Source organism: Notolepis coatsorum (assembly GCF_963971535.1).
Source record: "Notolepis coatsorum genome assembly, chromosome: 12".
Classification (NCBI taxonomy): Eukaryota; Metazoa; Chordata; class Actinopteri; order Aulopiformes; family Paralepididae; genus Notolepis; species Notolepis coatsorum.
The window spans coordinates 84,087,168-84,114,620 of record NC_140176.1 but is presented as its reverse complement, the minus strand read 5'-3'; the positions used below and the strand labels follow the sequence as shown (position 1 = coordinate 84,114,620).

Here is a 27,453-nt window from a genome sequence, read left to right as displayed (position 1 = left end):
TTCGTCTTGTTTTGTATAAAATTACAATATCTTATTGTGAAATAAGAATAATATAATGTGATAAATTGATATGCTATTGTGAGATTACAACATCTGATGTGATATTACAGAGGATTTTGATTGCAATATTTTATTGTGAAATAATAAATAAATTATGTGAAATATTCATATGCTACTGTGAGATTACAACATCTGATGTGATATTACAGAGGATTTTGATTGCGGTATCTTATTGTGAAATAAGAATAATATAATGTGATATGTTGATATGCTATTGTGAGACAACATCTGATGTGATATTACAGAGGATTTTGATTGCGGTATTTTATTGTGAAATAAGAATAATATAATGTGAAATCAAAAGATACTGTCTTTTTTACATGTATTTGTTGGGATATTACAGGAGGCCTTAATTACAATATGTTACTGTAAGATAATACTGTTAAATGTTGTGAAATGCTGGTTAATTTTTACAGTGTAGTCATGTGAAGGGGAAGGTCGTAGAAGAGAGTGTGTGTGTCTGTGTGTGTGTGTGTGTGTGTGTGTGTGCGCGCGTGCGTGTGTGTGTGTGTGTGTGTGCGTGCGTGTGCATGTGCGTGCAGTGTGTGTGCTAATGTGTCCTTTCTGATGAGTAATGAGGTGTTTGTTGTGGGGAGACTCTGTTGACTGCAGCTACTTACTGTTGATGTTGACACTGTACAAGTTTACACAACACACACATACACACACTCACAGAGAGGAAGACAGAAAGACAGAGAGGGAGAGAGAGAGAGAGAGAGAGAGAGAGAGAGAGAGAGAGAGAGAGAGAGAGAGAGAGAGAGAGAGAGAGAGAGAGAGAGAGAGAGAGAGAGAGAGAGAGAGAGAGAGAGAGAACTACCAACAATAGGTAATGATGTGTAACAGATGAGAGGATAGCAGGGTCGTTGGACTGGTTTGGTTCTGCTGACAGAGAGAAAGATAAAAACATGGAACTGTGTCTCTCCGTCTTTGTCTTTACTGTCCTGTTACCAGCGGGTCACAGGTTCAATTCAACAGCCAATGTGTCCATCCGTGTCAATGTGTTCTTGCTCCAGGGGCATGTCTGACTGATCAATGTTATTGATTTAGTCTTATAGCCATCATATAGCCAAAACCATCCAGAAAATCTATGCCTGTTCATTCACCTAGAATATATCATAACAAACAAAGTAAGCATGAAAGAGAGAGAGAGGGAGGGAGAGAGAGAGAGAGAGAGAGAGAGAGAGAGGGAGAGAGAGAGAGAGAGAGAGAGAGAGAGAGAGAGAGAGAGAGAGACACGCAGAGAGAGATGACTCAGGGTTGTTTGTTGTGGGAAGCATTAGATCTGTGGTCTTGTGTGTCTCTGGTACAACAAGGTTTCACATCAGAATCCTGCAAACGTCATCTCAAATATGAACTGTCTTGTTAAGTCTGTAGATTTGTATTTGGTAAGGAGGCGGGTCATAGCAGGTTATAATGGTGTATCGCTGTAAAAAGAATGACTGCAACAAAAAAAATGTAAATGTCTGGCAGGAACTGTTGCCAAATACTTATTGTCAAAATTACAGTCAAATCAAATACATTTACAGATTACAACCTTTATTTAATGGTTAATATTTTGATCAAAAGTAATTTACTGTATTTTTATGGCATTTACACTTAAAGTAGAAATCTGTAAAATAATTACAGTGAAATCAACCCTATTCATTTGTATTAAAACATGTGCTATTATTACATTTTAAGAAGTAAATGATTGAGAGTAAGCATTTTAGATCATAACCTAAATATCTTTTAATCACTGATGATTATTACATCTCTCCTCTCCTCTCCCCTATCCCCTTCTCCTCTCCCCCCCTCCCCTCTGCCCCTCTTCTCCTCTCCTCTCCTCTATTATATATATGGTGCAGTTATATACTGTAGTGCTTTTATCCAAAGCGCTTTACAATTTTTGTTCCCCACATTCACCAATTCACGCACACATTCACACACCCATGGCAGAGCAATTAGGGGTTAAGTGTCTTGCTCAAGGGACACATCAACAGGCTGCCCAGGAGGAGCGGGAATCGAACCGGGAACCGTTCTATCTGTCGCTCCCCCTCCTCTCCTCTCCTCTCCTCTCCTCTCCTCTCCTCTCCTCTCCTCTCCTCTCCTCTCCTCTCCTCTCCTCTCCTCTCCTCTCCTCTCCTCTCCTCTCCTCTCCTCTCCCCTCCCCATCTCTCCTCTCCTCTCCTCTCCTCTCCTCCTCCCCTCCTCTCCTCTCCCCTCCTCTCCTCTCCTCTCCTCTCCTCTCCTCTCCTCTCCTCTCCTCTCCTCTCCTCCCCCCCTCCTCTTCCCTCCCCTCTCCCCTCCCCCTCCCCCTCCCCCTCCCCTCTCCTTCAGCCATGCAGTCTCAGACAGTCTCACCTATCTATTTCTACCTGACGTCTACCGGAGAAGCAAGCAGCACCTCGTGACAACGGCCGAATTTCACGTTTATTTATAAGAAAACGAACGCATTTAATTTAGATTTAACTTTATTCCTTTTAACTTGCATTGCCGTTTTTACTTTGGTTGTTCAACCTCATTTAACCGGATAGAACGCGTCCTGTTTTAAAACCCCAAGCGAACCGGTAGCTTACTGACAGACTGAAGATTTCCTTAATAGTTTTTTAAACTTTGATTTGGTCTGCTGTGGATTTAAAATCTTTCCTGGAACGCCCCCCCCCCCCCCCCCCCCCCCCATTCCAAATGATTTGGATGCGTTTTTCCTCTTCCTTTTAACGTTTCAATTTAAAAGGAATACAGTTTTTTTTAATGTGGCTGAAATAAATCTACCGCGGAGCGCGACAGAAGATGTCCAAACCGGAGGAGCGCGAGGAGGCGGACTGTGTGTGTTCAGTCGGTATGAAGTTAACCTGGGACATCAACGACCCCAAACTACCGCAGGTAGGACTAACTAACCCTATACCCTAGGACTAACCAGTTAACTACATTACCTTAACTAACCTAATTAACAGGATATTAACCCACTGGTTAACTATGATTAACAGCTCTAATGGGACATTCCATTTATTTATTGTTATTATTATAATTTAGTTGATGCCTTATGTGTCTTTTTTGTTGCCTGCAAAGCATCATTGGGTTCTTGAAAGGCGCTATATAAATCCAAGTTATTACTATTATTTTTATTATTATTATTATTTCTACCAACAAACGGACACGTCGTTTTCCGTTATGTCCCTGGAACTTCCAACATATATCTTAAAAAAAAAAAAAAAAAAAAAAAAAAAAAATTATTATTTGTATTTACATAAGTATATTATACATATATTTTTCAAAGTTTAGGACGTTATATAATATACGTGCCTGGTGATGATGGCGGAGATTATCTAAATAAAATCTATAGAGCTGAAGTAGGATTCTAAATGTATTTTTAAAGACGGAAGTGACGGACAATATGTGTCAATTATCTGAGCGGCATATCAGAGACAAGTTACTCATCTCTGGTTCAGTTGAGTTACAGAGGTTTAAATCAGTATGAATCTGACAGACAGATGGTTAATATATACGTCTACTACTATACTACTATTACTACTATTGATACTACTACTACTACTACTACTACTACAGTACTACTACTACTACTACATTTATATTGTGCTTTTATCCAAAACGCTGTACAATTTATGCCTCACATTCACCGAGGCGACCTTGCAAGGTGCCAACCTGCTCAACTGGAGCAGTTAGGGGGTCAAGTGTCTTGCTGCTGAAGGACACTGCGACACGCTGACGGGAGGAGCCGGAATCGAACCTGGAATCTTCCGATTACCAGATGACCAGTTCTACCTATATACACTGTCACCCCATACTACTGCTATACCACCACTACCACTACTACTCCTACTACTACTTCTACTACTAGTACTATTGACAGCAACAACAACAGCAACAATAATACGTTTCGTAACATCAATGGTTAAAGATACATTTGAATGAAAGATTTTATGAAGATTTAATGAATTAATGATTTAATGAATTAATCGACAATAACTATTATAGCGAATACAAATAAATTACTATTCTGTCCTGGAGGTTCATTTTATTTTATTGAGTATTTTGTTTAAGAAGAGGATGTGTCAGCGATGTGCTTGTTCTGTGTCTCATCCTCTTCTCATAATCTAGTTAATTGAAACATTTCTGTTCAGCAGAATTTAATGGGAAACCCTGGTTATAGGCTATTCTAATCTATTTATTCTGTCATACTATTATATGATATGATATAATTAGATTGTATTCTTAGTAGCCTATTTATTTTGCTGTTATAATTAGATTGTATTCTTAGTAGCCTATTTATTTTGCTGTTATAATTCGATTAGTGGCCTATTTATTTTGCTATTATAATTCGATTGTATTCTTAGTGGCTTATTTATTTGGCTATTATAATTAAATTATATTCTTGGCCCATTTATTTTGCTATTATAATTAGATTGTATTCTTAGTGGCCTATTTCTTTTGCTGTCATAATTAGATTGTAGTATTATAGTATTACTTTAGTAGTCTTTAATTATATTGCAGTATTATTAGTAGCAGATGATGTCAGATATGATCGATAATCAATGATAATAAATAAATAATAAATAGAACCTTCATTCAAATCAACTAGACATATTCATAGTATTTTATCACAGCCATCTTGGTAGGCAAACACTGGGAATTGTAATTCAAATTAACCAATTTACTGTGACATTGCACTATATTGATGGTCATGAAACATCGTGATAATACTATTAATTAATTTGTCTAGTGAACATATAGACATTTTTATGAATTAAAATAACATTATTATTATTAGTTGTTTCATGTTGGGAGGGATGACATAAAATAAACAACATGGAATCATTTAAATGTCTGTCCCAAAAGGCCTTTTGACTTCAAAATAAAATATGTATAAAAAGTAAAAGCATATAATAATAATAATAATAATAATAATAATAATAATAATAATAATAATAATAATAATAATAATAATAATACATAAACAAATAACAAATATAATACAAATAATAACAATAATAATAGTAATAATAATGTTATTATTTGGGCTATAGGGCCAAGCTATCAGGGGATACATCAGGTGAAAGCCTATAGAGTCCTGCCTTTCTGTGTGACAAGAGCTGTAGTTAATAGATGATACATATTCTAATTATATTATTATTATTATTATTATCAAACCAAGCCTATATATGGGTAATTTAGGGGACCATATTTAGATCTAAATAGTTTAAAAAAAAGAATAGGGCCTAGAATATCCCTCTCTCTCTCTCTCTCTCTCTCTCTCTCTCTCTCTCTCTCTCTCTCTCTCTCTCTCTCTCTCTCTCTCTCTCTCTCTGACAAAATACAATCATATGTATGGGGGACTGTGTGTATGTTTAACTAGGAGGGATATGCCAAGTAATGTCCTTCTGCCTGCCTGTCTGTCTGTCTGTCTGTCTGTCTGTCTGTCTGTCTGTCTGTCTGTCTGCCTGTCTGTCTGTCTGTCTGTCTGTCTGTCTGTCTGTCTGTCTGTCTGTCTGTCTGTCTGTCTGTCTGTCTGTCTGTCTGTCTGTTAGTCCAGTCTTAACATACAGCGATGCACCTTCAGACCGGCTTCACCTCAATGTGTGAACCATTATTATTATTACCATTATTAATATATTCATATAACCATTATTGTTATTATAGATCAATTAATATGATTATATAGAAAACTATAAGACGTAGGGTAAACTGGGGTAAGATGGCCCGGTTAGTTTGACAGTTATGAGAGTAAATTAGTTTAACCCTGTGTGTGTGTGTGTGTGTGTACTTTTGATTACAGCTTAGAAGAAGCCTTTCTAACCAAAGTGTAATAGCAAGGTATACTGCTCAGTATCAGCTATTATAGGAATCCGCTCGATTTGGAGGAGGCGTTGTTTCCTTTACCCATGATTCGTGTCCGATGTGTCTGACAAGTAGTTCAGCCATACTGTAAACAGTGTTCTGCCGTCCATGCACTTTGTAACTGGCTGTTCTTTCATACTTTCTGACTGCACTGGCAGTGTTCATGTCCTTTGTATGAGGCTTCCTTGTACTTCCGTTCATGTGGACATAAATAAACATTTCAAATGTGTGTGCGTGTGTGTGCATGTGAGTGTGTGTGTGTGTGTGTGTGTGTGTGTGTGTGTGTGTGTGTGTGTGTGTATGTTCCTGTCCTTGGTGAAGCCTGAACATTTCTTGCAGTTTCTTCTATTTCTATATTATATTTATAGCCTGTTTGGTTCTAATGTAACATGGCTGTTTGTAAGGTGTGTCAGAGTGGCCAAGTTGACATCTTTGCACCATGTAATGTAATATGTTAATGTTATTACTATGTAATAATATAATATATCTTGATACAGTATATTCTCTATAATAATATAATCTATATACAGTATAATCTCTATAATAATACAATCTATCTTACTTTTTTTTACTTAATCCTCTTTACCCCATTGGGGGGCATATAGAGCGTCCACCAGAGCTCCCCATCTTCTTGCCAGCTCACTCCGATGTTCTTTAGGTCATGGAGTGTGGAACGTCTCCAGGTGTTTCTCGGCCTACCGGCTTTCCTCTTCCCCTGCGGGTTGTAGTCCAAGGACTGTCTAGTGATGTTGTTTGAGTCCTTCCTAAGGGTATGCCCTTCCACTTCCCTTTGATGGTGGTAGTTATATACTATGTAATCTATCTACAGTATAATCTCTATAATAATGTAATCTAAATCAGATCTTAACCGGTGATGAAGCAAGATCAAGTGGAATTTCAGGACAACCAGATAATATTTATGAAATGTATTCATTTTCTAAATTATATATCCACAAATTCAGTCAATCTCTAGTACTGTTCTTGACATTGCACTGTTTTCTAATCTATGTTTCAACAAGGCATACCTTTCTTACTGCGTCAGTGCTGCATCAGGCGCGACAGTGGCTCAGGAAGTATAGAGCAGTCGTCTGGGAATCCGGAGGTTCCCAGGTTCGATTCCCGCTCCTCCCGGCCAGCGTGTCGAAGTGTCCTTGAGCAAGACACTTAACCCCTAATTGCTCCCGATGTGCAGGTCGGCATCTTGCATGGTTGCCTCTGCCATCGGTGTGTGAATGTGTGAGTGAATGGGTCAAAATGTGAGGAACAAGTTGTAAAGCGCTTTGGATAAAAGCTATTATATAAATGCAGCCATTTACCATTTACCATTTACCATCAGTCATTGGCCTTGATATATCATCCCCAAATCACAACATACATTGGCTTATTATTATTGTCAATTATCTTTGCTGTTGTTATTTAACCCTTTGTCGTGTGGCAGTGAAAGGGTTAACCTTCTGTATTGTCACAGTGAAAGGGTTAACCATTTGGTAGTGTAATAATAATAATAATAATAATAATAATAATGGATTGGATTTATATACAGTAGCGCTCTTCATGACACCCCACTGACCCCAGAGCGCTTACAGAGTCCATTATTCGTTCATACACAGTCATACCGGTGGTGGTAAACTACAATTGCAGCCAGAGCTGCCCTGAGGCAGACTCACGGTAGTGTGGTAGTGAAAGGGTTAATCTGAACAATAATGTGTGGCACAATTGTCTCGAAGCTCTTGATTCATATAAACAGGTCCACATATCTTTGACTAGTGATGTCATTGCTACTTTCAGATGTAATCTTTTGTCAGTGTACCATACAGGGGAAATGTTTCTAATGGCAATATAATAATGACATTTGAGACAATCTGCATAATTGATTACTGTGACAGTGCGGCTATATAAGTTGGTGCACATTGAGCTTCTGGTTTTGACCTGTGGTGTGCCTTGGGCCCAAACGTATCCTCCCTGCCATCTCAAAGACAAAGTCAAAAAAGTAGTTGAACAGTTGATGGCACATTTTGATTTGATAGGACAAAGCGGGGCTCGCAACCTATTTGTAGTTCCAAGGTGTTTTAATTGACAAAAAGGCAGATGCAACGTTTCGACCCTTCCGGTCTTCTTCAAGCATGAAGACAACACAACACTGACGTCTTTTTATACGGGAAGTGAACTAAATTGAATATCAGCCCCACCTGGTGATCAGGGGCGGTCCCAAGACTTGCATGATTGATACATGTTATACATGATTCAGTAACAATTTATCTTTTCATCTTGATTTGAACCCTTTCACTACCACACTGCAGAAGGTTAACCCTTTCACTACCACACGACAGACGGTTAACCCTTTGTCGTGTGGCAGTGAAAGGGTTAACCTTCTGTATTGTTGCAGTGAAAGGGTTAACAATTTGGTAGTGTGGTAGTGAAAGGGTTAAAGCGTTGCTGCTGCATCCCATGCAATTTGGGTTCAGGACAAATCATTCAACTGAAATGGCTGCTATTTCCTTGAGGTCATTACTGTACATTGAATCTGGACAAATGTGGGGTGGTTCTTTTATGGACCTACATAAGGCTTTGTTACAGTAAATCACCAAATACTCTCCAACTTACCACAAATGATACAATATAAATGGTAAATGGCTGCATTTATATAGCGCTTTTTATCCAAAGCGCTTTACAATTTGTTCCTCACATTTGACCCATCCAGTCTGAAGGTTCCCGGTTCGATTCTGGTTCCTCCTGCGGCAGTGTGTCGAAGTGTCCTTGAGCAAGACACCTAACCCGTAACTGCTCCAGTTGAGCAGGTTGGCATCTTGCATGGTCGTCTCCGCCATCGGTGTGTGAATGTGTGAGTGAATGGGTGAATGTGAGGCATAAATTGTAAATTGCTTTGGATAAAAGCGCTATATAAATGCAGTTAATTTACCATAATCTACATACAGTACAAGGCCTGCTTTTTCATTTAATCAGGGAAGAGATTGGTTGCTTCTATGTTTTTACCATCACCAGGCACGTGCACACATAGAGCCTAAAGGGTGCTTGAGCACCTGCCCTTTTGTGCCCCATAAAAAAGTGCCATTTTTATGCCAAGTATTTTTTATGAGTTTCTTTTTCAAGTTTAAGTCAGTGATAGATGTCTTTCAAGGATAAGTGAGCTCCTGCACTGATTATTATAGTTCAATATTCAATATTTGTCGGGCTCGCGCCCTACACACGCTCGCTTCGTACGTGCAAAAAGCCCAGTGCCCTTTTCAAGCTTTGAGCATGCACCTGCCCCTCTAAAGTCCTGTGCACGTCCCCTCACTATATTATAGCACCTGCCCCTCTAAAGTCCTGTGCACGTCCCCTCACTATATTATAGCACCTGCCCCTCTAAAGTCCTGTCTGCTTCATATGAATGCATCTGTCCAGTGTTTACGTATGTTAAGACACTATCTATGATAGTTCACTGAGGCTTGTGACTGGCTGAAAAACTCACACATCACCGTACCTTGTAGCTACACCAAGGCGAATTGGCCCACATTTAGTCCATTCTTGGTTTGCTCCCCTCCTATCTGTGCACCATCATATCAGGCATCATTGTCAGCTATAGTCTACACTCATCTCACCTGTACCAAAGGGACTGAACACTTGACTTTTATGTGTTTTGTATGATATTATGTATGTATTATTATGTATTTATTCTGCATTTGTTTTATGTTGTAGCATCTGTAATTTACATGCTGTTGTTTTGTTAGGTCTTTTGCTAAAGAGATTCTTATTCTCAATGAGACATACCTGGTTAGATAAATAACAATAATAAAATAAATCTCTATAATAATTATAATCAAGATGCAGCATAATCTGTCACAATGTGGTGGTGTAACAGGACCCAAGAGCAGACAAGTTGAGGCGGGCAGCAAGTCCAAGGGTTTTTAACCCTTTCACTGCCACACTACCAAATGGTTAACCCTTTCACTGCGACAATACAGAAGGTTAACCCTTTCACTACCACACTACAGAAGGTTAACCCTTTACTATCACCAGTTTTGCGTTGCTCATATCAACACTGGTTGCACGCACGCTAATGATGCCACGTGCACGCACGCTCCCGGGGGCGTGTGCGCGCTTCCGCACATGCGCATAAATGTTCCCTCGCATAAGGACAGACTAAAGCCAGTGCCTAATTGCCTCTACGAATGGAATGTAACACCTGACGACCGGCGCTATTGATATGCAAAGTAGCCAGGTGGGTACTTGGCGAGTTGGCGCATCAGTCGAGTGCAGCGCATTCCTGTGTGCACGCGCATGCACATCCGTGCATGTGCGTGCACGCGCTTCTGCTCACAACTTTGGTTACACGGCGTGCAACCCCGTCCCATGAGCAACGCATCACTGACTATCACACTACAGACGGTAGTACCACACTACAGAAGGTTAACCTTCTGTAGTGTTGTAGTGAAAGGGGTTAATAACAAATCTCAAAACAGAAACGAGGGTACATAAAACTAACAATAAAACAAAACCTCTCAGTAAACACTGGAAGAGGGGAAAAAGGAAAACAAAATAATTATCTCTAAACGCTAACATCTAACACGGGGAACACCTACTTGAAACATAGAACTTAAAACATGGAACGTGAAACATCATGGAACGTGAAACATGGACAGTGCAACATCGACAATGGACTGACACAGAGAACAGGAAACAAGGAACTCAAATACACAGGAACAAATGACAAACGAGAAACACCTGGGATGATTACACATGGAGACACCTGGGAGGGGAAACAGACTGACAAAGAACTACAAGAAACAGCACAACGAACTACAACTATGGACGACAAGACAAACACCAAACACTGGGACAAAACAAGCAGATTACAAAACACTAAACGGAGAACCTAATACCAGACAGTAACTACAAACACTAAGACTAAAACAGTGAACCTAATACAAGACAAGGACAGTAACACTAGACTAACAGGGGAACATGAAGAAGTGTAACGTTTGGGGTTTTGCTCTCCTCAGTGTTTTTGGAGACTTGATGTCTCCCCTTTGCTTTCCCCCTTTTTGGTGCTGTGTCAATTCGTTATGTAAAAGTTTATATCACTGTATCGTGTTTTTGGAGACTTGATTTCTCCCCTTTTGTTTTTACGCCGTTGTCAATCAATAATAAATAAGTAACCTTTGTTTGAGAATCAACACCTGCCCTCTCGTCTATCCGTTCTGCACTGCACCTGGGTCCAACACACCTACCCAAACCGTAACAAAGAAGAGCAAGAAAGAGAGAGAGAGATCAAGAGAGAGAGAAGGGAAAGAACACTAAGGGACAGAAATACAAGGAACACACATACAGGAACGGGGAGAGGTAGAGCAGGGGAGAAAAGTCCATGGACCGGTGGGACGTTACATAATCTCTATCTTGAGGTAGTGAAAGGGTCTTAATATAAGCTAATATAAGCCTCTATCTACCAACATACTACACAGACTAATATGGATTAAAGCATTACATCACGTGCAGGAGTGGGTTGTGAGAATTAGACCATGCCTAGGGGTGGTCGTTAGACCCCCCTAGGCATGGTCTAATTCTCACAACCCACGACTGCACGTGGTGTAAGTAGGGGATAATGTATAGCTACGAGGTCATTGTCGCAAAATAATTGACCGACACGTAGTTTAAAATACCGAGCCGCTTCGGCGAGGTGTTTTAAACGTCAGTGAAGGTCAATTATTTTGCGACAATGACCGAGTAAAGCTATACATTATCCCGCTTATTACATGGCTAACTTACTAACAATATACCTAATTCATTTGACAAATCGCAGTTGTTCTGTGGCTCTGTCAGTGTCAGCCCAAATAAAGTGATTATTATTATCGCGGGCAGCCTCTGTTCTGGCTCCGCTGTAATCTACACACACTCCGCTGTCAGTGCAGCCGCGGCAGGTGTGTCTGATTTGCTGCACTGATGTGGGCTTGATTGCGAACAGCTGCGCACATCGGTCATTATTGTCCCACAGCGGTCATTATTGAAAAATAATGACCGCTGTCGGGGGGCTATTGACCAATCACAAGCAAGCATTTCGGCGAATGTGAAAACGCCATGTAATAATGGCTTTTATACAACTGGCGCATTCATCCAACCTTATTGCTATACAATAAACACACATTAATTGAAGATTTATTGAAAAAACCATCCGCAGAAAAAGTAGTCCCCCCCCCAAAAAAAAGAGAAGTTGCCTCCATGTGGAAGCAGCTCGGAAGTGCATCCAACTGTTCTCACTGTCTCTCAACTAAGACATCCAACAAACTAACACATCCAACTGTCTTTCAACTAAGACATCCAACAAACTAACACATCCAACTGTCTTTCAACTAGACATCCAACAAACTAACACATCCAACTTTTCTTTTGTTTTGAACCTACTTTCTATATAACTTCATTCTTAGATGCTTCTATAGAAAGTAGGTAAAACAAATAAAAAAAAGTTTTCTTTGCCCTATAAGATTTTTTTTTTTTTTTTTAAACCTACTTTTTATAGAAACAGCTGGGAGGTGCACTGTTTTAAGTGAGCGTGGCTTATTGAATTGATTGATTGATTGATTGCTAATTTTATTACTGTCCGCCTTGTTTCCAACTGGTTAAGTTTAGGCACTCTTTCGAAGTCGCTCTCTTTCGAAGTTGGTTAAGGTTAGAGTTTGGAATCAGGGCTGGTGGTCTATCGCCCTGCTCTAAAGACAAACTCTAACCTTAACCAACTTCGAAAGAGAGCGACTTCGAAAGAGTGCCTAAACTTAACCAGTTGGAAACAAGGCAGACAGTAATAAAATGTGCAATTAATCAATCAATCAATCAATTCGCGTGATTTTTATTTTGTTCCACAATGACTCATGACCCATCAATTACATCATCCAACATTGTTTAAGAAACTAACACATTCGCCGTGACAGAATCGTTTTTCATTTAGTCTTTATGACCCTATCAACATATCCTTTTCGTAACGTTTACTGTCCGGCGTGTCCGCCATCTTGCTTTCACTTCTAAAAACTCGCATGGCGGAGTGATAGTAATGCGGTTGTGGGCGGGTCCTGGAACCAAGAGCGTGGGGTTATTACAAATACCCACGTGTAACTTGACTGTTTCAGCCAATCAGAATCGAGAAATTTGCATGCCGTTGTATATATATCCACCTGTTACTCAAGTAGTATTAGGGTCTTAATATAAACTAATATGGATGTCTATCTATCCACATGTTACTCAGGTAGTGATAGGGTCTTAATATAAGCTAATATAGACCTGTATATCCACCCATTACACAGATAGTGACAGGGTCTTAATTTAAGCTAATATGAGCATATATCGATCCACCTGTTACCCAGGCCCCTCACCTCACTACATATTTTTGTACTGTCTGGAGGTTAGTTAGGTTGTGTTTGTACGAGGCTGTGGGCTTTCTCTGTCAGAAGCTCTGTCCCTCAGGCTTTTATAATGGTGTCCTGTAATCCCATATGAGATGGGCCACTTAGGTGGCATAATTAATTAATTCATCCATTCATTCATTTATTGATATACCTTTTAATCTAATAATATAATCTAGTTAAACATATTAATCATGACAGATTTTTTATTCACAACAGAATCAGATACATATTAGAATGTGTTTGTTCAGTAAATCAGTCCCTTATTTGAAACATGTTCAGTACATCAGATATATTAATAGATCTGTTCTTGTTTAGACCAGTATTTTTTTATTATTATTATTATTATTATTATTATTATTATTATTATTATTATTATTATTATTATTATTATTATTATTATTATTATTATTATTATTATTATTATTATTATTATTATTATTATTATTATTATTATTATTATTATTATTATTATTATTATTATTATTATTATTATTATTATTATTATTATTATTATTATTATTATTATTATTATTATTATTATTATTATTATTATTATTATTATTATTATTATTATTATTATTATTATTGTTGTTGTTGTTATCTGTTGTATGTTATTGTTCATTGTTGTTATCTGTTGTATGTTATCGATTGTTCCCAATTTGAAACATGTTCAGTACATCAGATATACTAATACATCTATTCTTTAAAGCAGGTCACTTCATTATGAAGAAACAAATAATTCATGCTTTTATTTACCTCAGAAGACAGATGGATAATGTCCCTTTTATTTAGAAACAACTCAAAACAATACGTATAAATTCTAACATATTTTGAATGATTGTCTCCTGTATGTTTCCACAGGACACCAAACAGTTTGACCCCTTCCAGGAGTGGACTGATGGATATGTCCGTTTCATTTACAACGGTAATAGACTAAACCTAACCCTAACCTCTGATACATTATTACATTGTTACAATATCATCTACAAAAGTACAACCTTTCTGATTCTGAACATCTTTACAATATGTTCTAAATAGATTTTTTTTTACATTTATGTATTCATTTTCTATTGCTGATAATTACTGGGAGAGATCAATCATTTCCTAATTTCTCTTTTTATATACAGCATTTCTATTTTATATTCTATATTTTATATTGGTAACATGTTTCAGGAGCAGAGGCCTCTAACATCCTATCTGGTTCTGATTCTAATTTTAATCTGTTTCCATCCATGGAAGGATAACAACACCCAGTGCCACCTTAAGATAACAACACCCAGTGCCACCTTAAGATAACAACACCCAGTGCCACCTTAAGATAACAACACCCAGTGCCACCTTAAGATAACAACACCCAGTGCCACCTTTTTTTTTTTAACTTATATTTTTATTTGCATTTTTGATTTACAAACATCTCAGACAATACAATTAAACAGACAGAAACAATAAAGAAAAAATTATAACATCCAAAAGAATAGTGATGCACCGATGTGAAAATGGTGGCCGATACCGATAACCGACATTAATATTGCTGTTCTGGCCGGCACCGACATCCACCGATTCTGGCCGGCACCGACATCCACCGATGTCGACATCTCTGCACAGAAAACACTTTTTTATGATAATCAAACAAAGAGCTACTTTCCAAAACGCATACTTTTTTTTAACTTTTGTAACTTATTTTCAGAAATTACTGATATTTTGAAACAATTTAAGGCCAAAACATGTAAAAAGAAAAAATAATATTACATTTAAAAAAAAAAAAAGGAAAAAATTAAGATAACAACACCCAGTGCCACCTTAAGATAACAACACCCAGTGCCACCTTAAGATAATAACACCCAGTGCCACCTTAAGATAACAACACCCAGTGCCACCTTAAGATAACAACACCCAGTGCCACCTTAAGATAACAACACCCAGTGCCAGCTTAAGATAACAACACCCAGTGCCACCTTAAGATAACAACACCCAGTGCCACCTTAAGATAACAACAGCCAGTGCCACCTTTATATGTTATATTTTAGGGGAAGATAACAACAGCCAGTGCCACCTTTATATGTTATATTTTAGAGGAAGATAACAACAGCCAGTGCCACCTTTATATGTTATATTTTAGAGGAAGATAACAACAGCCAGTGCCACCTTTATATGTTATATTTTAGGGGAAGATAACAACAGCCAGTGCCACCTTTATATGTTATATTTTAGAGGAAGATAACAACAGCCAGTGCCACCTTTATATGTTATATTTTAGGGGAAGATAACAACAGCCAGTGCCACCTTTATATGTTATATTTTAGAGGAAGATAACAACAGCCAGTGCCACCTTTATATGTTATATTTTAGGGAAGATAACAACACCCAGTGCCACCTTTATATGTTATATTTTAGGGAAGATAACAACAGCCAGTGCCACCTTTATATGTTATATTTTAGAGGAAGATAACAACAGCCAGTGCCACCTTTATATGTTATATTTTAGGGGAAGATAACAACAGCCAGTGCCACCTTTATATGTTATATTTTAGAGGAAGATAACAACAGCCAGTGCCACCTTTATATGTTATATTTTAGGGAAGATAACAACACCCAGTGCCACCTTTATATGTTATATTTTAGAGGAAGATAACAACAGCCAGTGCCACCTTTATATGTTATATTTTAGGGAAGATAACAACAGCCAGTGCCACCTTTATATGTTATATTTTAGGGGAAGATAACAACAGCCAGTGCCACCTTTATATGTTATATTTTAGGGGAAGATAACAACAGCCAGTGCCACCTTTATATGTTATATTTTAGGGAAGATAACAACAGCCAGTGCCACCTTTATATGTTATATTTTAGAGGAAGATAACAACAGCCAGTGCCACCTTTATATGTTATATTTTAGGGAAGATAACAACAGCCAGTGCCACCTTTATATGTTATATTTTAGGGAAGATAACAACAGCCAGTGCCACCTTTATATGTTATATTTTAGAGGAAGATAACAACAGCCAGTGCCACCTTTATATGTTATATTTTAGAGGAAGATAACAACAGCCAGTGCCACCTTTATATGTTATATTTTAGGGGAAGATAACAACAGCCAGTGCCACCTTTATATGTTATATTTTAGAGGAAGATAACAACAGCCAGTGCCACCTTTATATGTTATATTTTAGGGGAAGATAACAACACCCAGTGCCACCTTTATATGTTATATTTTAGGGGAAGATAACAACAGCCAGTGCCACCTTTATATGTTATATTTTAGAGGAAGATAACAACAGCCAGTGCCACCTTTATATGTTATATTTTAGGGAAGATAACAACAGCCAGTGCCACCTTTATATGTTATATTTTAGAGGAAGATAACAACAGCCAGTGCCACCTTTATATGTTATATTTTAGAGGAAGATAACAACAGCCAGTGCCACCTTTATATGTTATATTTTAGAGGAAGATAACAACAGCCAGTGCCACCTTTATATGTTATATTTTAGAGGAAGATAACAACACCCAGTGCCACCTTTATATGTTATATTTTAGGGAAGATAACAACAGCCAGTGCCACCTTTATATGTTATATTTTAGGGAAGATAACAACAGCCAGTGCCACCTTTATATGTTATATTTTAGAGGAAGATAACAACAGCCAGTGCCACCTTTATATGTTATATTTTAGGGAAGATAACAACAGCCAGTGCCACCTTTATATGTTATATTTTAGAGGAAGATAACAACAGCCAGTGCCACCTTTATATGTTATATTTTAGAGGAAGATAACAACAGCCAGTGCCACCTTTATGTTATATTTTAGGGGAAGATAACAACAGCCAGTGCCACCTTTATATGTTATATTTTAGGGAAGATAACAACAGCCAGTGCCACCTTTATATGTTATATTTTAGAGGAAGATAACAACAGCCAGTGCCACCTTTATATGTTATATTTTAGAGGAAGATAACAACAGCCAGTGCCACCTTTATATGTTATATTTTAGGGAAGATAACAACAGCCAGTGCCACCTTTATGTTATATTTTAGGGGAAGATAACAACAGCCAGTGCCACCTTTATATGTTATATTTTAGAGGAAGATAACAACAGCCAGTGCCACCTTTATATGTTATATTTTAGGGAAGATAACAACAGCCAGTGCCACCTTTATATGTTATATTTTAGGGAAGATAACAACAGCCAGTTCCACCTTTATATGTTATATTTTAGGGAAGATAACAACAGCCAGTGCCACCTTTATATGTTATATTTTAGGGAAGATAACAACAGCCAGTGCCACCTTTATATGTTATATTTTAGGGAAGATAACAACAGCCAGTGCCACCTTTATATGTTATATTTTAGAGGAAGATAACAACAGCCAGTGCCACCTTTATATGTTATATTTTAGAGGAAGATAACAACAGCCAGTGCCACCTTTATATGTTATATTTTAGGGAAGATAACAACAGCCAGTGCCACCTTTATATGTTATATTTTAGAGGAAGATAACAACAGCCAGTGCCACCTTTATATGTTATATTTTAGGGAAGATAACAACAGCCAGTGCCACCTTTATATGTTATATTTTAGAGGAAGATAACAACAGCCAGTGCCACCTTTATATGTTATATTTTAGAGGAAGATAACAACAGCCAGTGCCACCTTTATATGTTATATTTTAGGGGAAGATAACAACAGCCAGTGCCACCTTTATATGTTATATTTTAGGGAAGATAACAACAGCCAGTGCCACCTTTATATGTTATATTTTAGAGGAAGATAACAACAGCCAGTGCCACCTTTATGTTATATTTTAGAGGAAGATAACAACAGCCAGTGCCACCTTTATATGTTATATTTTAGGGAAGATAACAACAGCCAGTGCCACCTTTATATGTTATATTTTAGAGGAAGATAACAACAGCCAGTGCCACCTTTATATGTTATATTTTAGGGAAGATAACAACAGCCAGTGCCACCTTTATATGTTATATTTTAGGGAAGATAACAACAGCCAGTGCCACCTTTATATGTTATATTTTAGAGGAAGATAACAACAGCCAGTGCCACCTTTATATGTTATATTTTAGGGAAGATAACAACAGCCAGTGCCACCTTTATATGTTATATTTTAGAGGAAGATAACAACAGCCAGTGCCACCTTTATATGTTATATTTTAGGGAAGATAACAACAGCCAGTGCCACCTTTATATGTTATATTTTAGGGAAGATAACAACAGCCAGTGCCACCTTTATATGTTATATTTTAGGGAAGATAACAACACCCAGTGCCACCTTTATATGTTATATTTTAGGGAAGATAACAACAGCCAGTGCCACCTTTATATGTTATATTTTAGGGAAGATAACAACAGCCAGTGCCACCTTTATATGTTATATTTTAGGGAAGATAACAACAGCCAGTGCCACCTTTATATGTTATATTTTAGGGAAGATAACAACAGCCAGTGCCACCTTTATATGTTATATTTTAGGGAAGATAACAACAGCCAGTGCCACCTTTATATGTTATATTTTAGGGAAGATAACAACAGCCAGTGCCACCTTTATATGTTATATTTTAGGGAAGATAACAACAGCCAGTGCCACCTTTATATGTTATATTTTAGGGAAGATAACAACAGCCAGTGCCACCTTTATATGTTATATTTTAGGGGAAGATAACAACAGCCAGTGCCACCTTTATATGTTATATTTTAGGGAAGATAACAACAGCCAGTGCCACCTTTATATGTTATATTTTAGAGGAAGATAACAACAGCCAGTGCCACCTTTATATGTTATATTTTAGAGGAAGATAACAACAGCCAGTGCCACCTTTATATGTTATATTTTAGGGAAGATAACAACAGCCAGTGCCACCTTTATATGTTATATTTTAGAGGAAGATAACAACAGCCAGTGCCACCTTTATGTTATATTTTAGGGAAGATAACAACAGCCAGTGCCACCTTTATATGTTATATTTTAGAGGAAGATAACAACAGCCAGTGCCACCTTTATATGTTATATTTTAGAGGAAGATAACAACAGCCAGTGCCACCTTTATGTTATATTTTAGGGAAGATAACAACAGCCAGTGCCACCTTTATGTTATATTTTAGGGAAGATAACAACAGCCAGTGCCACCTTTATATGTTATATTTTAGGGAAGATAACAACAGCCAGTGCCACCTTTATATGTTATATTTTAGGGAAGATAACAACAGCCAGTGCCACCTTTATATGTTATATTTTAGGGAAGATAACAACAGCCAGTGCCACCTTTATATGTTATATTTTAGGGAAGATAACAACAGCCAGTGCCACCTTTATATGTTATATTTTAGGGAAGATAACAACAGCCAGTGCCACCTTTATATGTTATATTTTAGGGAAGATAACAACAGCCAGTGCCACCTTTATATGTTATATTTTAGAGGAAGATAACAACAGCCAGTGCCACCTTTATAGTTATATTTTAGAGGAAGATAACAACAGCCAGTGCCACCTTTATATGTTATATTTTAGGGAAGATAACAACAGCCAGTGCCACCTTTATATGTTATATTTTAGAGGAAGATAACAACAGCCAGTGCCACCTTTATATGTTATATTTTAGGGAAGATAACAACAGCCAGTGCCACCTTTATATGTTATATTTTAGGGAAGATAACAACAGCCAGTGCCACCTTTATATGTTATATTTTAGAGGAAGATAACAACAGCCAGTGCCACCTTTATATGTTATATTTTAGGGAAGATAACAACAGCCAGTGCCACCTTTATATGTTATATTTTAGAGGAAGATAACAACAGCCAGTGCCACCTTTATATGTTATATTTTAGGGAAGATAACAACAGCCAGTGCCACCTTTATATGTTATATTTTAGGGAAGATAACAACAGCCAGTGCCACCTTTATATGTTATATTTTAGGGAAGATAACAACAGCCAGTGCCACCTTTATATGTTATATTTTAGGGAAGATAACAACAGCCAGTGCCACCTTTATATGTTATATTTTAGGGAAGATAACAACAGCCAGTGCCACCTTTATATGTTATATTTTAGGGAAGATAACAACAGCCAGTGCCACCTTTATATGTTATATTTTAGGGAAGATAACAACAGCCAGTGCCACCTTTATATGTTATATTTTAGGGAAGATAACAACAGCCAGTGCCACCTTTATATGTTATATTTTAGGGAAGATAACAACAGCCAGTGCCACCTTTATATGTTATATTTTAGGGAAGATAACAACAGCCAGTGCCACCTTTATATGTTATATTTTAGGGAAGATAACAACAGCCAGTGCCACCTTTATATGTTATATTTTAGGGGAAGATAACAACAGCCAGTGCCACCTTTATATGTTATATTTTAGGGAAGATAACAACAGCCAGTGCCACCTTTATATGTTATATTTTAGAGGAAGATAACAACAGCCAGTGCCACCTTTATATGTTATATTTTAGAGGAAGATAACAACAGCCAGTGCCACCTTTATATGTTATATTTTAGGGAAGATAACAACAGCCAGTGCCACCTTTATATGTTATATTTTAGAGGAAGATAACAACAGCCAGTGCCACCTTATATGTTATATTTTAGGGAAGATAACAACAGCCAGTGCCACCTTTATATGTTATATTTTAGAGGAAGATAACAACAGCCAGTGCCACCTTTATATGTTATATTTTAGAGGAAGATAACAACAGCCAGTGCCACCTTTATATGTTATATTTTAGGGAAGATAACAACAGCCAGTGCCACCTTTATGTTATATTTTAGGGAAGATAACAACAGCCAGTGCCACCTTTATATGTTATATTTTAGGGAAGATAACAACAGCCAGTGCCACCTTTATATGTTATATTTTAGGGAAGATAACAACAGCCAGTGCCACCTTTATATGTTATATTTTAGGGAAGATAACAACAGCCAGTGCCACCTTTATATGTTATATTTTAGGGAAGATAACAACAGCCAGTGCCACCTTTATATGTTATATTTTAGGGAAGATAACAACACCCAGTGCCACCTTTATATGTTATATTTTAGGGAAGATAACAACAGCCAGTGCCACCTTTATATGTTATATTTTAGGGAAGATAACAACAGCCAGTGCCACCTTTATATGTTATATTTTAGGGAAGATAACAACAGCCAGTGCCACCTTTATATGTTATATTTTAGAGGAAGATAACAACAGCCAGTGCCACCTTTATATGTTATATTTTAGGGGAAGATAACAACAGCCAGTGCCACCTTTATATGTTATATTTTAGGGGAAGATAACAACAGCCAGTGCCACCTTTATATGTTATATTTTAGGGAAGATAACAACAGCCAGTGCCACCTTTATATGTTATATTTTAGGGGAAGATAACAACAGCCAGTGCCACCTTTATATGTTATATTTTAGGGGAAGATAACAACAGCCAGTGCCACCTTTATATGTTATATTTTAGGGAAGATAACAACAGCCAGTGCCACCTTTATATGTTATATTTTAGGGGAAGAAAACAACAGCCAGTGCCACCTTTATATGTTATATTTTAGGGGAAGATAACAACAGCCAGTGCCACCTTTATATGTTATATTTTAGGGGAAGAAAACAACAGCCAGTGCCACCTTTATATGTTATATTTTAGGGGAAGATAACAACAGCCAGTGCCACCTTTATATGTTATATTTTAGGGGAAGATAACAACAGCCAGTGCCACCTTTATATGTTATATTTTAGGGGAAGATAACAACAGCCAGTGCCACCTTTATATGTTATATTTTAGGGGAAGATAACAACAGCCAGTGCCACCTTTATATGTTATATTTTAGGGAAGATAACAACAGCCAGTGCCACCTTTATATGTTATATTTTAGGGAAGATAACAACAGCCAGTGCCACCTTTATATGTTATATTTTAGAGGAAGATAACAACAGCCAGTGCCACCTTTATATGTTATATTTTAGGGGAAGATAACAACAGCCAGTGCCACCTTTATATGTTATATTTTAGGGAAGATAACAACAGCCAGTGCCACCTTTATATGTTATATTTTAGGGAAGATAACAACAGCCAGTGCCACCTTTATATGTTATATTTTAGAGGAAGATAACAACAGCCAGTGCCACCTTTATATGTTATATTTTAGAGGAAGATAACAACAGCCAGTGCCACCTTTATATGTTATATTTTAGGGAAGATAACAACAGCCAGTGCCACCTTTATATGTTATATTTTAGAGGAAGATAACAACAGCCAGTGCCACCTTTATATGTTATATTTTAGAGGAAGATAACAACAGCCAGTGCCACCTTTATATGTTATATTTTAGGGGAAGATAACAACAGCCAGTGCCACCTTTATATGTTATATTTTAGGGAAGATAACAACAGCCAGTGCCACCTTTATATGTTATATTTTAGAGGAAGATAACAACAGCCAGTGCCACCTTTATATGTTATATTTTAGGGAAGATAACAACAGCCAGTGCCACCTTTATATGTTATATTTTAGAGGAAGATAACAACAGCCAGTGCCACCTTTATATGTTATATTTTAGGGAAGATAACAACAGCCAGTGCCACCTTTATATGTTATATTTTAGGGAAGATAACAACAGCCAGTGCCACCTTTATATGTTATATTTTAGGGAAGATAACAACAGCCAGTGCCACCTTTATATGTTATATTTTAGAGGAAGATAACAACAGCCAGTGCCACCTTTATATGTTATATTTTAGGGAAGATAACAACAGCCAGTGCCACCTTTATATGTTATATTTTAGGGAAGATAACAACAGCCAGTGCCACCTTTATATGTTATATTTTAGGGAAGATAACAACAGCCAGTGCCACCTTTATATGTTATATTTTAGAGGAAGATAACAACAGCCAGTGCCACCTTTATATGTTATATTTTAGGGAAGATAACAACAGCCCAGTGCCACCTTTATATGTTATATTTTAGGGAAGATAACAACAGCCAGTGCCACCTTTATATGTTATATTTTAGAGGAAGATAACAACAGCCAGTGCCACCTTTATATGTTATATTTTAGAGGAAGATAACAACAGCCAGTGCCACCTTTATATGTTATATTTTAGAGGAAGATAACAACAGCCAGTGCCACCTTTATATGTTATATTTTAGGGAAGATAACAACAGCCAGTGCCACCTTTATATGTTATATTTTAGGGAAGATAACAACAGCCAGTGCCACCTTTATATGTTATATTTTAGAGGAAGATAACAACAGCCAGTGCCACCTTTATATGTTATATTTTAGGGAAGATAACAACAGCCAGTGCCACCTTTATATGTTATATTTTAGGGAAGATAACAACAGCCAGTGCCACCTTTATATGTTATATTTTAGAGGAAGATAACAACAGCCAGTGCCACCTTTATATGTTATATTTTAGGGAAGATAACAACAGCCAGTGCCACCTTTATATGTTATATTTTAGGGAAGATAACAACAGCCAGTGCCACCTTTATATGTTATATTTTAGGGAAGATAACAACAGCCAGTGCCACCTTTATATGTTATATTTTAGAGGAAGATAACAACAGCCAGTGCCACCTTTATATGTTATATTTTAGAGGAAGATAACAACAGCCAGTGCCACCTTTATATGTTATATTTTAGAGGAAGATAACAACAGCCAGTGCCACCTTTATATGTTATATTTTAGGGAAGATAACAACAGCCAGTGCCACCTTTATATGTTATATTTTAGGGAAGATAACAACAGCCAGTGCCACCTTTATATGTTATATTTTAGGGGAAGATAACAACAGCCAGTGCCACCTTTATATGTTATATTTTAGGGGAAGATAACAACAGCCAGTGCCACCTTTATATGTTATATTTTAGAGGAAGATAACAACAGCCAGTGCCACCTTTATATGTTATATTTTAGGGAAGATAACAACAGCCAGTGCCACCTTTATATGTTATATTTTAGAGGAAGATAACAACAGCCAGTGCCACCTTTATATGTTATATTTTAGGGGAAGATAACAACAGCCAGTGCCACCTTTATATGTTATATTTTAGAGGAAGATAACAACAGCCAGTGCCACCTTTATATGTTATATTTTAGAGGAAGATAACAACAGCCAGTGCCACCTTTATATGTTATATTTTAGGGAAGATAACAACAGCCAGTGCCACCTTTATATGTTATATTTTAGAGGAAGATAACAACAGCCAGTGCCACCTTTATATGTTATATTTTAGGGAAGATAACAACAGCCAGTGCCACCTTTATATGTTATATTTTAGGGAAGATAACAACAGCCAGTGCCACCTTTATATGTTATATTTTAGGGAAGATAACAACAGCCAGTGCCACCTTTATATGTTATATTTTAGGGAAGATAACAACAGCCAGTGCCACCTTTATATGTTATATTTTAGGGAAGATAACAACAGCCAGTGCCACCTTTATATGTTATATTTTAGGGAAGATAACAACAGCCAGTGCCACCTTTATATGTTATATTTTAGGGAAGATAACACAGCCAGTGCCACCTTTATATGTTATATTTTAGGGAAGATAACAACAGCCAGTGCCACCTTTATATGTTATATTTTAGGGAAGATAACAACAGCCAGTGCCACCTTTATATGTTATATTTTAGGGAAGATAACAACAGCCAGTGCCACCTTATATGTTATATTTTAGGGAAGATAACAACAGCCAGTGCCACCTTTATATGTATATTTTAGGGAAGATAACAACAGCCAGTGCCACCTTTATATGTTATATTTTAGGGAAGATAACAACAGCCAGTGCCACCTTATATGTTATATTTTAGAGGAAGATAACAACAGCCAGTGCCACCTTTATATGTTATATTTTAGGGAAGATAACAACAGCCAGTGCCACCTTTATATGTTATATTTTAGAGGAAGATAACAACAGCCAGTGCCACCTTTATATGTTATATTTTAGAGGAAGATAACAACAGCCAGTGCCACCTTTATATGTTATATTTTAGAGGAAGATAACAACAGCAGTGCCACCTTTATATGTTATATTTTAGGAGGAAGATAACAACAGCCAGTGCCACCTTTATATGTTATATTTAGAGGAAGATAACAACAGCCAGTGCCACCTTTATATGTTATATTTTAGAGAAGATAACAACAGCCAGTGCCACCTTTATATGTTATATTTTAGAGGAAGATAACAACAGCCAGTGCCACCTTTATATGTTATATTTTAGAGGAAGATAACAACAGCCAGTGCCACCTTTATATGTATATTTTAGGGGAAGATAACAACAGCCAGTGCCACCTTTATATGTTATATTTTAGGGGAAGATAACAACAGCCAGTGCCACCTTTATATGTTAATTTTAGGGAAGATAACAACAGCCAGTGCCACCTTTATATGTTATATTTTAGGGGAAGATAACAACAGCCAGTGCCACCTTTATATGTTATATTTTAGGGAAGATAACAACAGCCAGTGCCACCTTTATATGTTATATTTTAGGGAAGATAACAACAGCCAGTGCCACCTTTATATGTTATATTTTAGGAAGATACAACAGCCCATGTGCCACCTTATGTTATATTTTAGAGGAAGATAACAACAGCCAGTGCCACCTTTATATGTTATATTTTAGAGAAGATAACAACAGCCAGTGCCACCTTTATATGTTATATTTTAGGGAAGATAACAACACCCAGTGCCACCTTTATATGTTATATTTTAGGGAAGATAACAACAGCCAGTGCCACCTTTATATGTTATATTTAGAGGAAGATAACAACACCCAGTGCCACCTTTATATGTTATATTTTAGAGGAAGATAACAACAGCCAGTGCCACCTTTATATGTTATATTTAGAGGAAGATAACAACAGCCAGTGCCACCTTATATGTTATATTTTAGAGGAAGATAACAACAGCCAGTGCCACCTTTATATGTTATATTTTAGAGGAAGATAACAACAGCCAGTGCCACCTTTATATGTTATATTTTAGAGGAAGATAACAACAGCCAGTGCCACCTTTATATGTTATATTTTAGAGGAAGATAACAACAGCCAGTGCCACCTTTATATGTTATGTTTTAGGGAAGATAACAACAGCCAGTGCCACCTTTATATGTTAAATTTTAGAGGAGATAACAACAGCCAGTGCCACCTTTATATGTTATATTTTAGAGGAAGATAACAACAGCCAGTGCCACCTTTATATGTTATATTTAGGGGAAGATAACAACAGCCAGTGCCACCTTTATATGTATATTTTAGGAAGATAACAACAGCCAGTGCCACCTTTATATGTTATATTTTAGGGGAAGATAACAACAGCCAGTGCCACCTTTATGTTATATTTTAGGGGAAGATAACAACAGCCAGTGCCACCTTTATAAAATAAGATTTCATTTCTTTATTAATACCCTTGGGAGATTCAGGGGTTATAGCAGCACACAGGGAGGCGGGAGATACAGGCAAGGTAATAGAAATACAATATCTATATAAATATATAATATAACAACTAGGGATGCTCGATATTGGCTTTTTTACCGATACCGATATACCGATATTGTCCAACTCTTAATTTCCGATACCGATATCAACCGATATCAACCGATACCGATATATGCAGGATCCCCCCCCCCCCCCCCCCCCCCAAAATTTAATAATTTCATAAATAAACATTATGCATACTTTTGACAATAAATAAAATCAGAATTTGTTCTTACTTGCTTGCCTGGGTAAATAAAGGTTATAGTAATGTAAAAAAAATAAAATAAAAAACGATACAGATATTTCCGATATCACATTTTAATGCCGATATCGGCCGATAATATCGGACATCCCTAATAACAACACAATAACACAATATGTACAGCCCCCCTCGTATAAAATACAGATTCTATCCTAAGTCAACCCATGTACAAATATATATATATATATATATATATATATATATATATATATATATATATATATATATATATATATATATATATATATATATATATATTAGCAAATACCTACTCTGTACACTGTGCAATACTCCATACTGAGTCTTAATGTACCCTGGTAAAGTAAATAGATTATCAATAAATATAAATGTGCATACAAATAAGATCTAAGGTGCCCATGCAGGGTTCAATAGTTAAGTCAAACA

The 27,453-nt window shown here is 37.0% G+C and overlaps 1 protein-coding gene across 1 annotated transcript in view; it reads left to right on the top strand.

The window, feature by feature from the left end:
* Nucleotides 1-2,702: 2,702 nt before the first annotated feature.
* The window catches only part of gcm2 (glial cells missing transcription factor 2), a 34,342-nt gene continuing 9,591 nt past the window's right edge, over nt 2,703-27,453 (top strand). The window contains exons 1-3 of the mRNA XM_084325918.1: nt 2,703-2,922; nt 14,151-14,214; nt 25,888-25,906. Of these exons, the coding sequence (XP_084182044.1) occupies nt 2,830-2,922; nt 14,151-14,214; nt 25,888-25,906 (176 nt within the window). The 5' untranslated portion in view covers nt 2,703-2,829. The remainder of the gene's footprint in view (nt 2,923-14,150; nt 14,215-25,887; nt 25,907-27,453) is intronic.